The sequence below is a fragment of the Peromyscus eremicus genome, chromosome 1 (genome assembly GCF_949786415.1).
Source record: "Peromyscus eremicus chromosome 1, PerEre_H2_v1, whole genome shotgun sequence".
Lineage (NCBI taxonomy): Eukaryota > Metazoa > Chordata > Mammalia > Rodentia > Cricetidae > Peromyscus > Peromyscus eremicus.
The window spans coordinates 164,377,905-164,391,072 of record NC_081416.1 but is presented as its reverse complement, the minus strand read 5'-3'; the positions used below and the strand labels follow the sequence as shown (position 1 = coordinate 164,391,072).

Sequence of the window (13,168 nt, the reverse complement as noted above, 5' to 3'; positions counted from 1 at the left end):
ACAATAACAGGCCTGAGCTAATGGCCAAGCAGTTTAAATAATGTAAGAGTCTGTGTGTTTATTTTATAAGTGGGCTCTGGGACTGGCGGGACTTGGTGGCGGGAGCTGGAGAGAAATTCTCCAGCAACACCAGGCCCTGAGCTGTGGTTCCCTGGTTGAGGAACAAGCTCTGCCGGTGCTGGAGCATCTCCCCAGGCCCCTTCCTCGCTTTGTGAGATAGGGCCTTGCTTTGTAGCCCAGCCTGGCCTTGAACTTGAGATCTTTTATTCTTACCAAACTGCCAAGTGCTGATTACAGGCACGCACTGTCATACCTAGCTGCCTTGGGCAACTTACTGAGACCCTGCCCCCAAAGAGAAGGTAAAGCGGGGATGCACTGGTGCACACCTGTGATCCTAACACTTGGCAAGGGTGGGGGGAAGGATCAGGAATGGAAGGTCATCCTCAGCTACATAGCAAGTTCAAGGCCAGCCTGGGCCATGTGAGACCAGTCTCAAAAAAGTAAATAATAAATAAGTTAAATAAACGGAAGTAAAAAGTGGGCTTGCCTGTAGCTCAGTGATTAGTGCTTGCTCAGTCTGCGCAAGGCCCCGGGTCTGTCTTGGCAGCTACAGACAGAATTTTCCTACTTCAAGCAAACCTTGGCTTTGCTTTATGGCCTCTCAACTGATTGGGTAAAGTCCATCCAGAGGACGGAGGCTAATCTTTCTTTAGGTCACCAGATTGTGGGTTTAATGGCTCTCTAAAGCCTCTTACAGGAGCAGCCAGCTGCGTGTTTACTGGAATAACTGGGTCCCGTAGCCTATCTGAGCTGACACAGGAAAGGAGCCGCAGCATCAGCGTGTGATTTACATCACTGGACCGCACACATTCAACATGGATCATTGATGACTCCTGGCATCTTTATCCGCCCGTGCCCCTTCCTCCGGAAACAACAATCTACTTCCTGTCTTTATAGACCAGTTGGCATTTTCTAGGGTTTTATAATAGGTGCTGGATCCTGAGTGAAGAAAAAAAAAAAAGGAAAAGAAAAGAAGGTAAAAAAAAGAAAAAGAAAAGAAGAAAAAAAGAAGAAAAAGAAAAAGAAAAAAAAAGGAAGAGAGAGAGAAAGAACGAACCCAATGGCAAAGGCTAATCCTGAAACTGAATCCCACGTTTGCAGGCTCCTGAGGCGGTAACCACTCTCCAAGGCTGTTGGTCACCTCTGTCTTCTCTGTGATCAAATGCTTGACAAAAACAAACCAAGGACGAAGGGCTTCTTTCAGTTCACAGTTTCAGAGATTTCAGCCCCATAGTTCTTCGCTCTGCCGACTCTTAGCCAGTGGTAAGGCAGAACATTATAGCCAACCGGGAAGGGGAGGTGTTCACTTCATGCTGTAGACCATTCTAATACCGGGACCCTTTAACACCTCATGTTGTGGTGACCCTCAACCATAGAATTATTTTTGTTGCTACTTCATACCTTTAGTTTTGCTGTTGTTATGAATTGTAATGTAAATATCCAATATGCGATCCATAGGGGTAGTGACCCACAGGTTGAGAACCGATGCTATAAAGTAAGAATGGGAAGAGGAAAATGTTCACCTCAAGATGGACAAGTGGCACAGATCTGGGAAGGGTAAGGAGCTGGCATAACCTCATAGTCCCATCCTCAGCCTCTTACTTCCTCCAGGGAGGCTCACCGGAAGTTTCCTAATCCCACCTAAACAGCACCACTAATTGAGGCGCTAGTGTTCATCACATGAGCCTGTGGGGGACATTCATATTTAAGCTCATGAGATTGCATCTGCCCAGAGCCAAGAATGTCAGCACCTAACACTCAGATATTCTGATTTCATTCTCTCCCGCTCCGGCTCCCGCTGGGTCCTACAGTCCAGCAGGATTGCTGTGGATGTGCCTTCTTCAATTTCAGCCCTCGCCAGTATGATGCGACGAGGCCTCTGAGAGGCGATTAGACTGTCTGGGTCTATTCTTCATGAGTAGGCTTAGAGGTGTGGTCCATCTTCATTGTGGATCTGACTGGGGTGAGAACTACCCAGAGATTAGTCAAGCGCACCCTTGGCACATCTGTGAGGACATTTCCAGAGAGGACGGCCAAGGGGGGAAGACCCACACTGAAATCCTAATTAGGACAGCTTCCTAGCTGCAAGGGAGTCTGGTAAATCCAGCCAGGTACATGTTGTGTGGCAACCTCCTCTTACTTGAAACATTCCAATAAACTTACTGGTCACCAAATTTGTCTTCCATGGTATCATTTACTCTGGGCTATTGTCAGTTCTCTACCTGGGGTGAATATATATTTGTGTCATGTGTCTCCAGAAAAAGTGTCATGCAATGCACGCTGTAATTAAATGAGACCTTTACTACTAAAGAACATATAGAGATAGATACAGCCTAGTCAACTAGCATTCTTTGCTATCCACTTGCACCCTGGTGGTAAGGGCACAGAAGTGGAGAACAGAAGTGCCAGGTTGAAGAGCATTTTGCACTAGTGTGTGGGAGAACCCTGAGTACAAGGGTTTGTGTGTGTGTTCTATTTGCCCAGCATCTGTAACAATGCCTGGCATACAACAGTGTTCAGTAACTATTGAATGATGGTGGCCCTGGCTGATGCAGAACAAAGAAAACACTCTTCTCACTGTTCAAAGCATGGTAGATGTCTTAATAGAAAAGTGTTGTTGATGCTTTCCCAATTAATTACTTAGAAAATTATCACTTTTGCCTCTTCTGCTTCATCAGTAGGACAATGAATACCCTTGTCACCTTTTGTGGGGTTCATAGCCATAGTACCTCCTTCAACCCACTTAAGAATAAGTTACAGAATCAAAATGTTTCAGACCTAACATTTGATGTTTCTCCATCAAGAACATTCTGGTACATGAATATCTCTAATAGTTAAACACATTTGCTAATTCCGTTGACACTCTATTATCTAACACACTCCTTCTGCAGATTTACCCACTTAGAGTAATAATAGTTTTGTTCTTTAAAAAAATATATTGTATTTGATTCACAGACACTGAGAGTATCATGGTGGTTAGCAAGGTCTGGGTTGCAGGTGGGGACTGGAGAGTACTGTTCAGGGGTATATAAAATGTCTGAGGGGGTAAAAGAGGTGGCTTCAGGTGTTCTATTCTGCAACATGGGGTTGCAGTTAATATCACTGTACCCAGAAGAAGGCTCAGTGGGCAAAAGCACATGTTTTACAAGTCTGATGACTTGAGTTCAATCCCCAGAGCACTCAATTGAAGATAAGAACTGATCAAATGTCTCTGACCTCAGTTTGTGTCATGGCATGTGTGCCCTCCCTACAAAACACCACATACAACAATAATAACATTTTTAATTTAAAAAGGAAATGGTCAAGACAATAAATGTCAAATGTTCTTGTGGCAACAGAATATTTGATGAGGGTTGGGAATGTAGCTCAGGAGGCAGGATGCTTGCCCAGCATGACAAAGCCCTGGGTTCTATCCACAGCAAGAAGTAGCCCGGGTCTGGTGGCTCAAGCCTGTAATTTGAACACTTAGGAAGTGGTGGCAGGGGAATCAGAAGTTCAGGGTCATTCTTGGCTAGGTAATGAGTTTGAGACCAACCGGTGCTACACGAGACTTCGCCTCAAAAAATAATGTGGTAAGATGGGAATGGAGGTTAAGAGCACTTGCTGCTCTTATGGGGAGCTGAGTTTGGTTCCCAGAACCCATGTTCACAACCACCTGCAACTCCAGCTGCAGGGAATGCAAGGCCTCTGGCCTCTATGGGCAGTCCCCAAACACATGTACAGACAAACACAGACAAAACTGAAAAATAGAATCTCTTTAAAAGTAAGAAGTCATGCATATCTGAATTGGGTCAATTTAGCTATAACACAGTGTATCTATGTTCCAAAATTATATATATATATATATATATATATAATTTTTGGTTTAAATTTTTAAAATTACAATTTATTTTATATGTGTGAATGTTTTGTCTGCTTCCATATCTGTATAATGTATAATGTGTTCCTGCCTAGTGTTCTTGGGGGCTGGAAGGGAGCATTGGATCCTCTGGGCTTGCATCTACAGATGGTTGTGAGCCATCATGTCAGTTCTGGGAACTGAACCTGGATCCTCTGAGAAAGCAGCAAGTGCTCCTAACCACGGAGCCCTCTCTCCAGCCCCCTATTTTGTTTATTCTGTTTTTGTTTTGTTTCTTCTGAACAGGGCTCCACATAGCTATCTATGGCTAACCTTGAACTCACTACATATTGGAGGATGGTCCTGAACCCCTCATCCTCCTGCCTCCCCAGTGTGGGACACTACACCCGGCTTTGTAGATGTTCTCGTACATGTGTGTCATTGTGCTCTGCCCTTAGTTACTCCCATGACCATGTATCCAATTCTCCTGTACTACTCGGCCTGAACCAGCTCATCACAGCTGGGGCTCAATGTCACATCTCCTTCTCTCTGCTCTAGAACAGTCTACCGCCTTTCTGTTTTGTTTTATTCTTTTGTGACATTGACATTTAAGGAGAGTCCAAGGTAACGCTCTATCGACTATTTTCCTTGGATTCATCTGGTTCTTTCTTGTTGATTTAAGTTCAGGGTAAATATGAATTTCCCTAGAATAATTCAGAAGTGGTGCTGTGTCCTTGGTACGTCCCACGGGAGGGAACACTGCGTCTTTCCATCTTCTTATGGGTGATTAGGAGAAGCTGGAGCCTGCTTGGTGTCTTCATCACAGAGGTTTCTGTCCTTGGCTGCGGAGACAGCTCAGTGGGCCAAGTGTTTGCTGTACCTGCACGAGGCCTGAGTTCAGGTCTCCGGCATCCACATAAACGTCAGGCACTGATGAGGGGGTGGAGACAGGCAGGGAGGTGAGCTTAGGTGAAAGTGAGAGACCACCTCTCGGCCTTAGCGCCATCTTCCTTGGGACTCCTGCGCCACGAGAGTGAAGTGGAGAAAGAAGCGAATGCGCAGGCTGAAGCGTGAGAGGAGAAAGATGAGACAGAGGTCCAAGTAAACAGGGCTTGTGCACCCACGAGGCCGGAGGAGCCAGAAGCAAGGCATGCTGAAAGCTGGGACTTTGGTGCAAGTCGCTGGACTGTGTGCTACTATCGCAGAAGTCTGATGGACCTGGACCATCACCACCGGCTCGCAGAGACCGCCTGAGAGACTTTCATTACAACCAGACCAGCCCCCCCCCCCCCGGACCCATGACATTCCGGACTCGTTCTGTTCTCACTTGTGGCCAGGTGTAACTCGTGTACAATAATCCATCTTTCTCGCTGTCTCAGCTGAAGAAAAAAAGAAAGTGAGAGACCTTGTCTCAATAATAATTCTAACTCCATAGAGGTACCTGTTGTCGACATCTGGCCTCCACACATGCATACATAATTACATTCACCTGCACATGTATGCACGCTCGTGTGCATGTGAGTGCACACATGCAGACAGAAGCATGCGCGCGCGCGCGCGCGCGCACACACACACACACACACACACACACACACACACACACACCAAAGTTTCTATCTTTGAGGCAGGTGTGATTCATGCCTGTAATTCCCATACTGGGGAGGTAGACACAGGAGGAGGATGAGTCTGAGGCCAGCCTGGGCTACACCGGATGATTCTGTCTCAAACTCTAAGGCAAGCGAGAGTTCACCTTTCTGATTTTCCTTCAAGTTAAACGGTCAGCTGTGGGGTGATAACTGTCATCCCAGAACCTTTTCGCCAAGGCTGTAACATCAGGTGACCCTTGACACGATCAACTCTGCCTGTAAATTTGAAATGCCAATATTGATTCTTAAGCAAGGGGCCCTGGTTCTCCACAAAGTCAAAGTCAGTACTGTCAAAGTAAGTTTTTGTTGTGTGTGTGTGGTGTTTGTATGTGTTTGTGTGTGTGGTGTGTTTGTGTGTGTGGTGTGTTTGCAAGTGTGTGTGTGGTGTGTTTGTGTGTGTATGTGTCTATATGGGGAGGCCAGAGAATGACCTTGACATTCACATTATTATTATTATTATTTTTTTTTTCCCCAAGACAGGGTTTCTCTGTGTAGCCCTGGCCATCTCAGAATTTGCTCTGTAGACCAGGCTGGCCTTGAACTCACAAATCCACTTGCCTCTGCCTCCTGAGTGCTGGGATTAGAAGTGTGCACAGCCACCGCACGGCCACATTATTTTTTAGAGTTGTCTTACTTGTTCTTATCAGGTGTGTACATGGTATCTATGCGTGGTGTGCATGTAGGGGAGAGAGGACACTTCATTCCCTCCTTTCCCCTCTGTGTGGTGCCAGCAAAGCAAGCTCAGGCTTGCACAGCAAATGCTCTGCTCTGTGGCATCTCGATGGTCCCTCATTCCCCTCCCCACCCTTTTTGAGACAGGGCCTCTGACTGAACCCGAGGCTCACCCATTAGGCTAGAGTGGCTGCTGAGAGGGCCCAAACATCTCCTTTCTCTGCCTCCTCAATGCTAGGCTTACAAGAGTTTACCACTATGCCCAGCGTTTTGCACAGATTCTGGGGGTCAAACTTAGATAAGATTGACTTATCTCTTCAGACCCCTTCACGTTTTCCAGACAGGGTCTTGCTATAGAGCCCGGGCTGGCCCAGAGTTGTCTGTGCTCCTCCTGAAAGCCAGAATGTTAAATGTGGGGTTCAGCAGACATGTAGCCCTCTCCATTTCTCTGAAGACCTTTTTCTATAGATTGCTCACAGTCCTAAGCTCTTTTTCCCCCTACCACCATTGCCTCTCTTGGTTCAGAATTCCTGGGGAAAACTTGGCCCAGCGACGAGGGTTCAGGACCACGGACAGGGAGCAGAATCACTAACTGCAGAATAACACTACTTCAATACTGGTGCCTTGCCAAGGATTCTCCTAAATTATTTACATTTATTAACTTATTTTATGTATTTTTTAGGGTTTAATGGTTCTTGCTATGTATACCAGGTTGGCCTGCAACTTATTATGTAGTTGAACTTGAACTCCAGCCTGCTCATCTCATCCTGTATGTTCACGAACTTCATTAGCTACACCTTTCTGCCTACAGAGGCTGGAAAACTAGCATATTCTCAGGATGCTGTCCATCTAGGCTCTGCCTTACATTTGATTTCTCCAATCAGGTGCTTTTTTTTTTTTTTTTTTTTTTTTTTTTTTAGCTGAGGATTGAACATAGGGCCTTGCGATTGCTAGGCAAACGCTCTACCACTGAGCTAAATCCCCAACCCCCAATCAGGAGCTCTTATACAAGGTGTGAATGAGGAGCCTGGAGAAAGCCACACATCAGTTTTCAGATCAGCCATTTTTTCCTTCCTCCTCTTGTAAGTTCCTTGGTGAAAGTCCATCACTGTGGCACTTCCTGGCTGATGGGCCTTTCAGGTCATATTGGAGGAAACTAGTTGCTAATGAAGCAGTCAGCATCCTGGCCTTAGGAAGAAATGGATCCCCTGGAGGCTCCGTGTCTGTAGCTGGGGCTCTTGGAGTCATTGTGTTTGAATGGTCAATGTGGAAGCCACTTCTTCAGCTTTCTTGACATTTTCTAAGCCACTGGACACCTTACAATAGATGGTTTTCTGCGATAATCAACTACGTGAGCATGGCAGCATATGTGTGTAAACCCTTGGGAACCTTGGGGGGGGGCTGAAGCAAGATGGTCATCAGTTCACAGCTAGCCTGGGCTACATAGCCAGGCTCTGCCTCAAGAAAGCAAAACAAAATGAACTGAATCTCTTTCCTCCCTCCGTCCTTCCCTCTCTGGTCTCATGTAGCCTAGGCTAGCCTGAAACTCACCTCACGGCTGAGGCTGGCCTTATACTTCTGATTTTCCTGCCCCTGCCTCCCAGTGCCTCTCTTTTTCTTCTAGTTTCTCTTCCATTCTGCTCTAGGTCTGGGAACTGAGTTCCCTCTGTCTGGGAATTGTCATCCAGCTGGGTTCAAGTGACACAAGAATGGAGAAGAGGAGAGAGACAGAGCAGTCCCACTTCCTGCTGGGCCAGGGGCTGGCTGTCAGGTGCACACTTCAGAATCTGTTCTCAGAACTGAAAAGGACCAGCCCACATCCCTTCCAAGACCCCAGTGGCTCTGGCCGGAGCTGCCCTTGGGCTTTGTTGCTGTCCATCAACCTTGCCCCACATCTGTACATTGTTGCTTAAGTCCATCAACACCCCTACTGACGGTGGTGACGGCTCAGTGACCTGACACCGATATGTAGCATCTCTGGCCTATATTGGTTACTGCAACAGATTGCCGTAGGCTTGATGGCTTTTAAGCACTCAAAAACAAACAAACAAACAAACAAACTTCTAACAAGAGATGAATGCATTAGCACAGGGTCCTAAGGCCTCCATGTACAACAAGATGCTACATGACGTTGAAAAGGAAGGATAGTCTGGCATTTCTACACTGTGGATGAACTTTGGAGACATTATAGGTGGTAAGTAAGTAACTCTATTAGCCTATCTTTCATCCTTAGAGATGGAGTGCTCCTGGACCAGCATCCACACCCCATGTCACAGCCCTGTGTGCTTATGTTATTCAGAGTAACACATTCCCATCACTAGGACAGAGGGACCCGTGGAGACCATGTTCACACTCCACACACCTGTCACAATGTGGCCCATGGGACAGAGTGTCAGCTGCCACTGTGGCTGTCCCCAGGAACGATTACAGCTGCTCTCATGCCTCGCTGACTCTTGCAGGCATCTCCAGTATCTTCCTGCTTCTCAGTTACAGCAGTTATTAGCTCTGCCTCAGTGACATTGCTCAACATGCAGAGGAGGAAGCTGGGAATTAGCGCATCACAGGGAAAATGTTTTGATCTTTGCACCCGATGAAGACAAGATTCCTTTGTCCCATGTGCCCTCGATGGTACTGGTGAGGATGTAGAGGCTTTGAGAGGCTGTGGTGTGGTCTGTCTGTGAAAATGGTTCTGCACAGCTGCCCCAGGGGGTTAGGGGAGTTGGTTCTCTCCTTCTACCACTGGGATCCCTGGGACTGAACCCTTCAGGTTGGACTTTTACCCTTCAGAATTAGCTGTGTAGACTGGCTTCCAATTAAAAGAGATACACCTGCCTCTACCTCCCAAGTGGTGGGATTGAAGGTGTGGGTCACCACCACCACCCATTTATTTTTTACAAGTAGTTGTAGTAACAGTAGTGTGTGTGTGTGTGTGTGTGTGTGTGTGTGTGTGTGTGTGCTGTGTACTTCGGCCAACAAGCAAATGTGAAGGTGAGAGGACCACGTTCAGGAGTCAGTTCTCTCCTTCCACCATGCGGGGTTCCAGATTAAACTTACATCAGGTCAGCAGGCTGGTGGCAAGTGCCTTTACCCACACAGCCACCTGGTCAGCCTGGAAAGGCTGTCTCCTGAAAAGACATTTTAGAATCAAAATGGCAAGGACCAGGGAAATGGCTCAGTGCATAAACTGTTTGCCACTCAAGTGTGAGGACTGGGTTTGGATGCCCAGAACACATGTAAAAGCCGAGTGGGCATTGGTGGCCTGCCTGTGACCATAGCACTCAAAGGTGGAGACGGGATCCCCAGGACAAGCTGTCTATCTGAAACAGTGAGAGACCCCACCTCAATAAACAAAGTGGCGAGAGACTGAGGAAGACACCTGATGGCCACTTACATCCTCCAGATGCACACACATGTCCATGTGCACCCGCATACATGTGCACCTGTGCAAGCATGAGCACACACACACACACACACACACACACACATACACACACACATATACACACACACATACACACACATACACACACATACACATACACACACATACACACACATACACACATACACACACATACACACACACACATACACACACACATACACACACACATACACATACACACACACTCACACACACATACACACACACACACTCACACACACACACATACACATACACACATACACACACACACATACACACACATACACACACACACTCACACACTCACACACACACACACGAGAACAGGAGAAATCACTACATCACATCTGGGTGACACTCAGGCCTACACCACATGAGACACAGAAGAGGAGGGGGTTGAAGACAGGAGGGGTCTAAGATGCTCCTAGTGGAAGACATTTTCAGAAGTAACCATCGGCACGTGTGAGCACTGTTTCCAGTACCACTTTGTAGACGGTAGATAAACATTTGGGGGCAGGGCCACAGGGTCTCATGTAGCCCAGGCTGGCCACAAGGTCAATGAGTAGACAAGGATAACCCTGAACTGACCCTCCTGCTCTACCTCCTGAGTGCAGGGATTCCAGGCATGGACTATCACAAACGCACAAATGTACATCCATGATTGAAACCTCTGGTCTCTCTGGTAGTTGTGAGATGCCCACCTATATGAGAGGTCAGGGTGGTAAACAGCACGTGCTGCAGACGTTCATGGGTAAGGCCCATCAAGAATGGGGCTGAGGATGTGACTCAGTGGGCTAGTCCTTGCCTAGCATGCATGAAGCTGTGGGTCCCATCCCCAGCACTGAATAAAACCAGATGTGGCCAGGTGGTGGCTGCACATGCCTTGAACCCCAGCATGCAGGCGGATAAGGAGTTCAAGGACACCCACAGCTACATGGTAAGTTTGAGGCCAGCCTGAGCGGCAGGAGACTGTGTGTCATCGCAAAACCTTGTCTTTGGGAACCGAGTGCTGAGTCACCTCTCTGAGCAGCACTTTTTTGTCTTCACGCAGGTTCCAGAAGAGGAGACGGCAGAGTGCAGAGGACTTTAGCCACCAGATGTTTTTGGTGAAGCAGGAGGGGCTATTGTTAGAGCCTAGAACAAGACTGTGTGCCTGCAAGCCAGCATTCCAGAGGGGAAATGGGAGAAACAGGAGCTTGAGGCCTTCAGACTACATAGCAAATTGGAGGCCAGCCTGGGCTACCAGAAGCCCTGTCTCAACAGCCAAAACAAAAGAGGGCATAGAGAAGCCCACTGCCAACACCTGCAACCACAGAGAAGAGACTTTCCCAGAACAACCCAGGAGGAGTCCCATAGGAACAATTTGCTCCCCACTCAGAGGCAGAAAGCAGTAGCCCAGGCTAGACCCCAGACCTCAAGGCAAGCAGGAGTGTCCCTGCAGAGCCCTTTGCCATGACAGCAGAAGAAAGAACTGATGCCCAGACTCACGAGACACACCACAAAGATCTCTCCTCACTGTGTATTTGCAGAATGCTTACAAAGAGTAGAAAAATAGACATTTTGTGGGGTCTGAGTCTGAGGACCCACACACATCAATAAATACTTTACAAGCCATGGGTGGCTATAAATTAAGGCGGGGGCTTTGTGCGTCCACATGGTGCAGAATTCCAGCAGCTGGCAGGAGGGTCTGAGGTCAGACACACTGATCTCCACTCGCCACACACTTCAGGTCCCGGGTGAGCAGGCGGAAGAGGTTGAAAGTGACAGAGGCCTCCAGGCAGCCGGGGGTCTCCTGAAAGGACAGGGCTGGCTCAGGGGCTGCCTGGACTCAGGGCTCCCAGGCTCTGCAGACCCCAGTCCCCTCCCCAGACTCACCCTCCTCCGGGCCTCCTGGAGCCTGTGCAGCCAGTGTGAGAGGCGGCGGCTCAGAGGCCTGGGCTCTGCTGTGGGCTCAGGCTGCACCTGTGGACAGAGGAGGGGACTGTGAGCCTGCTGCTGGGACACAGGGGAAGCCCAGGGGGCTGGAGGGACCATGTGGAGGAGCCGGGGACCCAGGACTCACACAGGCCTGCAGCTGTGAGTGGATGTGGCGCAGGGTGTGAAGAGGCTGGTCCAGGATGGGGACCAGGGCTGAGTCAGTCATGTTCTCTAGGACCTTCAGTGTCAGGGTCAGCTCAGCCTGCAAGGCCTTGGGGCGCTCCTGGACCTGAGCAAGGAGACAGGAGAGAGAACAGGTGAGGGACCTGGGGGGAGGTCAAGGGAGACAGGTGAAGGGGACAGTGGACAGGGACAGCGAGAGGTAGAGGGCAGGGGACAGATGAGGGGACAGATGACCACAGTCAATGTGGTCAGGTTGTGGACGGGTCATGGACCAGGGAGAGAAGGGGATTGTGGCGGCCCAAACGGCACCCAGGTGAGGGCTGCTGAGGGCAGGCTGTGTCCAGCCCCAGCTCACCTGCAGCTGCTGCAGGTCCCAGGCCCTGGGGAAGAGGCGGGAGCTGCACCTGACATCCTTCTGGAGCAGCCACTCCTCCTGGAGAGCAGAGACACAGCTTAGCTCAGATGGGGAGGTGAAGGTTAGACCACCGCTGTGGGGCTGGGGGGAGTCACAACAGGAAAAGGGAAGTTCACTGCCAGAAAGACAGAGGCTCCTCCATGGCAGCAGATACCAGACAGCCACTGCACTAAGAGCAGGAGATAGCCCAGTTCCGGAAGGGTGGAGGTCATCCTACTGTGGGTTAGCTCACTGAAGGAAGGGTGGAAATCAGCCCACTGCAGAACTGGGGAGGCTTACACTACCACAGAAAGGGTAGGTTTTCTGTCCCCACACAAGAAGGATGGAGATGAAGCCCACTGTAGCAGGGGTGACAGTCAGCCTACCGCAGGTAGGGCTGAGGTTAGCCCACTTGAGCAAGAGCTGAAGTCAGTCCACTGCAGAAGTGTGGAGACCACTCTCATACCAGGTAGCATAAGGGGTGAAGCCCAGAAAGGGAGGGTGGAGGCTAGCCCACACAGGAGGGCAGAGGGCGACTCACTATGGCATCCTTGGCCTTCTTGAAGGCCTGCAGCACTTGCGGGGACAGAGACTTGAACCGGGCTCTGTGGCAATCCTTGGCATCTGGTGGGAGCCTGGTCGCCCTGGGCACAGGATCAGCGCGGGTTCCCGTCAGCACCGCGGTCAGCAGCAGCAGGAGGAGCACGCGGCCCCCAGCTGTTTCTGGGTCCCAGAAGGACAGAGTGAGTGCTGGAGGGTGGGGGCTGTGCGGACACGCCCCCGCGCACCGATCTGGGCACTCACCTGCCTTCATGCTGCTCTCTGGGGTCTGTGAGGAGATGGGGATTCGGGTGTGCACTCGAGGCTGGCCCCGGGTTCCTTGGTCTCTCTCGGTGTTTCTGGCCTGGGTCTTCCTCTGTGGTTCTCAGCCTGTTGCTCTGTTCCGACTGGGTCCACCCCGCTCTGAGCTGAGTGCACTGCCATCCCAGCTCCATGCTTTTAACCTGGCCTCGTGGGCAGCCCCAGCTGAT

At 49.4% G+C, this 13,168-nt stretch overlaps 1 protein-coding gene across 1 annotated transcript; it reads right to left on the bottom strand.

Moving 5' to 3' along the window:
- Nucleotides 1-11,336: 11,336 nt before the first annotated feature.
- Nucleotides 11,337-12,951, bottom strand: LOC131893941 (interferon lambda-2-like). Its single transcript, XM_059244138.1, has 6 exons — nucleotides 12,942-12,951; nucleotides 12,679-12,860; nucleotides 12,099-12,176; nucleotides 11,706-11,849; nucleotides 11,519-11,605; nucleotides 11,337-11,435 (listed from the first exon to the last, which is right to left on the bottom strand). Exons 1-6 carry the CDS (start codon nucleotides 12,949-12,951, stop codon nucleotides 11,337-11,339), a joined length of 600 nt encoding a protein of 199 aa, XP_059100121.1.
- Nucleotides 12,952-13,168: the final 217 nt, after the last annotated feature.

Bases quoted from the DNA above. Each gene is read 5' to 3' on its own strand.
- LOC131893941 (XM_059244138.1), bottom strand. The intron at 11,606-11,705 runs GTGAGTCCTGGG...CTCTGTCCACAG, and splicing joins ACTCACAGCTGCAGGCCTGT to GTGCAGCCTGAGCCCACAGC. The intron at 11,436-11,518 runs GTGAGTCTGGGG...CTGTCCTTTCAG, and splicing joins TCCAGGAGGCCCGGAGGAGG to GAGACCCCCGGCTGCCTGGA.